At 52.5% G+C, this 5,198-nt stretch overlaps 1 protein-coding gene across 1 annotated transcript; it reads left to right on the forward strand.

The window, feature by feature from the left end:
- The first annotated feature begins 2,934 nt into the window (after positions 1 to 2,934).
- Positions 2,935 to 3,270, forward strand: LOC123098697 (uncharacterized). Its single transcript, XM_044520761.1, has one exon. The coding sequence runs from the start codon at positions 2,935 to 2,937 to the stop codon at positions 3,196 to 3,198; it is 264 nt and encodes an 87-aa protein (XP_044376696.1). The 3' UTR covers positions 3,199 to 3,270.
- Positions 3,271 to 5,198: the final 1,928 nt, after the last annotated feature.

Below are 5,198 nucleotides of genomic sequence, written 5' to 3' on the forward strand. Positions count from 1 at the left end.
CCCCAAGGCACCTCGGAGGTGCCTTCCCACTTGAGGACTCTTCCCTCTAGGGTTCCCTAGGCGCATGGGCCTCTTGGGGCTGGTGCCCTTGGCCCATGTAGGCCAAGGCGCACCCCCTACAGCCCATGTGGCCCCCCGGGGCAGGTGGCCCCACCCGGTGGGCCCCCGGGACCCTTCCGGTGGTCCCGGTACAATACCGATGACCCCGAAACTTGTCCTGATGGCCGAAACAGGACTTCCTATATATAAATCTTTACCTCCGGACCATTTCGGAACTCCTCGTGACGTCCGGGATCTCATCCGGGACTCCGAACAACATTCGGTTACCACATACAAGCTTCCTTTATAACCCTAGCGTCATCGAACCTTAAGTGTGTAGACCCTACGGGTTCGGAAGACATGTAGACATGACCGAGACGTTCTCCGGTCAATAACCAACAGCGGGATCTGGATACCCATGTTGGCTCCCACATGTTCCACGATGATCTCATCGGATGAACCACGATGTCAAGGACTCAATCGATCCCGTATACAATTCCCTTTGTCTAGCGGTATTTTACTTGCCCGAGATTCGATCGTCGGTATACCGATACCTTGTTCAATCTCGTTACCGGCAAGTCACTTTACTCGTTCCGTAACACATCATCCCGTGATCAACTCCTTGGTCACATTGCGCATATGATGATGTCCTACCGAGTGGGCCCAGAGATACCTCTCCGTTTACACGGAGTGACAAATCCCAGTCTCGATCCGCATAAAACAATAGATACTTTCGGAGATACCTGTAGTGCACCTTTATAGTCACCCAGTTACGTTGTGACGTTTGATACACCCAAAGCACTCCTACGGTATCCAGGAGTTACACGATCTCATGGTCAAAGGAAGAGATACTTGACATTGGCAAAGCTCTAGCAAATGAACTACACGATCTTTTGTGCTAGTCTTAGGATTGGGTCTTGTCCATCACATCATTCTCCTAATGATGTGATCCCGTTATCAACGACATCCAATGTCCATGGCCAGGAAACCATGACTATCTGTTGATCACAACGAGCTAGTCAACTAGAGGCTCACTAGGGACATAATGTGGTCTATGTATTCACACGTGTATTACGATTTCCGGATAATACAGTTATAGCATGAATAAAAGACAATTATCATGAACAAGGAAATATAATAATAACACTTTTATTATTGCCTCTAGGGCATATTTCCAACACCGCCGGCTGTGGCGGCGTCAGGCGTGGCGGTGGCGGGGCTGAACCCCCGCGGGTGCCTGCGACGAGGGCGGTGTGGGTCGCGCGAGTCCGCGCCACCCGCATCCGGCGCTCCTCCATCTTGAGGTACGCGACCACCTTGGCGAAGGTGGGCTCCGGGATGAGGGTGAGGTTGGAGGCGGCGTTCCCGAAGTCCTCGTTGAGGCCGCCGGAGAGGGTGCTGATGAGGAGCTCGTCGCCGATCTTTTTCCCGAGATCACGGAGCTCATCGGCGAGCTTCTTGAGGCGCATGCAAAAATCATCGATGGATGAGTCAAGTTGTTGGCACCCGTAAAACTCACCATAGAGCAGGACCTTGCGCTGTAGCCGATTGTCGGTGAAAAGGTCGTTGAGCTTGGTCCAGACCGCGTAGGCGTCGTCCTCATCGTTCACCACGGTGTGGAAGATGTCGCTGGAGATGGTGAGGTAGAACCAGCGGATGGTGGTGGCGTCGAGGATCATCCACTCCTCGTCGTTGATCATGAGCGCCGAGTCCACGGTGCCGTCCACGTGGCCGTGCAGGAGGTACTCACGGAACACAAGCGAAAAATACCGCTTCCAAGCGGAGTAGGAGGCGGTGGTGTGATCAAGCTTGACCGGAACACGCTCGTGGATGTTGAGGTCACGGACGAGAGTGACATCGGGACCGGCAAACGGGTTGGAAACGGTGGACGAGGAGGAGCTCATGGCTAGGGTTCGGCGCGGGTGGAGGGAGACGGGGTTCGGGTGCGGCGCGGGTGGGAGAGGTTAGCGACGCGGGTGGGAGGGGAGGGGAGGGGTGCGGCGCGGGTGGGAGGTGGTTGGCGGAAGCGGGAGCCCGCGGCGGCGACGGCCTTAGAGAGAGGCGGCGGCGTCGGCGAGCGAGGTGGTGGGAGAGGCGGCGGTGACCAGCGGCGGCGGCGGCGACCGAGAGGAGGGTGGCGGCGGCGGCGGCTGGTGACGGCGGCGGGAAGGAACGGCGGCGGCGGCGGCGGCTAGGGTTAGGATCGTGCTGCGATAGATACCATGTAGAAGGACAAGATATGGGCAGTGCAATCTCGATGTATTGATCGGTGCACCAGGCACGTATATATAAGTACATAGGTGGACCACAACCTCAACTATACAAAGAAACAGGAGGTGGGCCCTACACATAAATATACACGTATACAATATACTCAATACTTGTTTGTTTTTTGAGACGGAGATGGACGAACTTTTGCACACATGCATGCACCCGCATGCAAGCGGTGCAAATGTATCCAACCCACGTGCGTACGCCTTATCCATGGATTTGTAGTTCAAGTACGTAGTAGGCTACTAGCTGTTCCATTGACGGCTTCGACTTTTACTTGTTAATCTCATGTCACCACCGGCCGGGGCCCGGCGACCCTATCCTGCCGGGCGCCACCTCGGAGTTTGGCGGCCGGCCAACCGTCTTATCGCACGCCGGAGCCGGCGGATTGGTGGAACCCCGTGGAAAGTGCACGGAACTACCAACCGATTTGATATGCTCTAGCTCGTGTACGTGTGCACGTACGTCGCCCTAGTGCTGGCCAGTTACGCTCTGGGACGACCAACGCGACGCCTATATAAACCAGCCACCTGCCGCTCAGAATCTTGCCGTTCACAGAGCAGAGTTGCCGTTGCACTTGCACTTGTATTGCAGGTCCAAGTTCCTAGCTAAGCTTGTACGCGCATGGCCAGCGCTTGCGTGCTCCGTGGTACGGTGCTTGTGGTGTGCGTCCTCCTGGTTCTCTCGTCCGCATCTGCGGCACGCGAGGCGGCCGGCCGCCAAAGAGCTCATGGGAGAGAGGCCACGGCGCCGGCGGCAATGGCAATGGCGAGAGGGCGTTTCGTCATGAAGGTGCTGCGGGAGGAGATGGTCCAGGCGGACGGCCAGGGCGACATTGGGCAGTCAAAGAGGACCAGCCCCGGCGGCCCAGACCCGCAGCATCATTAGCTGATGTCCGTTTACTGCCGGTCTCGTTGCATGCATGAGTTTTCATGCAACAAATTACGTATCTGCCGGGCATCATAGGGGCATGATTTCAAGCCGATCTAGCTTGTGTTCTTGTTTTGCATGCTAGCAAAAGAGAAAATTTTGTTTTTTCCCCAAGCATATGTATACAGTGTATCTTCATCGTCGTTGATATGTACTCCCTCCGTTCTTAAATATAAGTCTTTTTAGATATTTCAAATGAATTACAATATATGGATGTATGTAGACATATTTTATTGTGTAGATTCAGTCATTTTGCTCTATATGTAGTCACCTGTTAAAATATTTAGAAAGACTTATATTTGGGAACGGAGGGAGTATGTAGTACCTGTTACTAGTAGTGTAATACCACGTTACAGAGAAGTACCATGTGTGTGGAACTGGTTATATATATGTTGTGAGTGGTTTCCCAGAATGAATAAATTTCAATTTTTTTATCCACATTTATTCACAGTTTTGCACAAAATTCAGTTTTCTTTAACACGGTACAGACGCAAGCGCTCATACATATGCGCATACAGTCACCACTATGGACGCACACACGCACACCCAACCCCTATAAGAGAGGTTGAGCCGACATATCATCTTCAGATTCACGAAACCGTAGGCACCTCGTCATCGACGGGAACGTCTAATCCCACTAAAATTTCAGTTTTATTGGATTGTCTAACTTGGTTGTCCCAAAAAAAAATCTCTAGCACATTACAATACTTCGATCAACAACTTTATTTCATCCCTTACCTTATGCATAATTAGTACTCCCTCCATTCCTTTTTAGTCTACATATAAGTTTTTTCGGGAGTCAAAGTATCTCTAGTTTAACCAAACATGTAGGAAAAAGTATCAACATTCACAATACCAAACAAATATCATTAGATTCATTATGGAGGAAAGTAGTTTTCTAAATTTTTTTAACACAGTACAGACGCAAGCGCTCGTATACATGCGCATACACTCACACATATGAACGCACACACGCACACCCTACTTCTATGAGCACCTCCGAAAGACTGAGACGGCATATCATCTTGAAATTTACGAAGTCACTGTAGGCACCTCGTCGTCGACGGGAACGTCTCCTCCCATTGAATGTGCATCACCGGAAATCCTGAAATAAATCCAGAAATAAATGCGAGCACCAGGATTTGAACCCTGATGGGTGGGGATACCACAATCCATCTAACCATCCAACCACAGGTTGGTTCGCAAGTAGTTTCCTATTAAATGTAGGGTTAGTTATCCGTTTGCCCTCAGTGGTGTCCATGTGCTCAGTTTTGCCCTCAGATGCGAATTGTGCTCAGTTTTGCCCCTAGTATGTGCGCACCGACTCGTTCCGTGAACTCTGCCGTCACCGTCAGGTCAACCTTTTGACTCGGCCCTTACAGGTGGGACCGGGCGGCAGAAACGGGCAATTTTATTCACACCGTTGCACGTGTGGCTTGTGGGACCCAGCAAAGAGCCGTTGGCGGGTGTGCTATATAAGCGGGCGACAGCGGCGGTGACCACGGCGACAGAGAGCACGGCGGTGACCACGGCGAGAGAGAGAGCACGGCGGCGGGAAGCTAGCAGTGGAGGGCGCGGCGGCGTTGAGATCCCCTTCGGCTCCGAGCTCCATGTCTTCCTCAAGCTCCCGCGCCACCTGGCGGATGCAGAGCGGGGCGCGTGTGGACATGCATGTCTTCGTCTGTCCGCGGTGCCGGGCTGGCGTTGATCGAAGGGTTTCTCAGACACCGAGGAACCAGAATCGTCCGTTCTACGTGTGCAGCGAGAATGGGGTAAGAATCGGGGCAATTGCACCATTTTCGTTGTCGGGATGTTTGAGCAATGGGTTGATCTGTTTGGTGTTCATGTAGGTGAGATGCTTCTTTCTTTGGGTCGATGCTCTGGCCAAGACTCTGATGAATGAACTGCAAGAAGAGCATGAAGAATGGTTGCGCATGCTGCCACGAACGGAAGTGGCC

The sequence above is a fragment of the Triticum aestivum genome, chromosome 1B (assembly GCF_018294505.1).
Source record: "Triticum aestivum cultivar Chinese Spring chromosome 1B, IWGSC CS RefSeq v2.1, whole genome shotgun sequence".
Classification (NCBI taxonomy): domain Eukaryota; kingdom Viridiplantae; phylum Streptophyta; class Magnoliopsida; order Poales; family Poaceae; genus Triticum; species Triticum aestivum.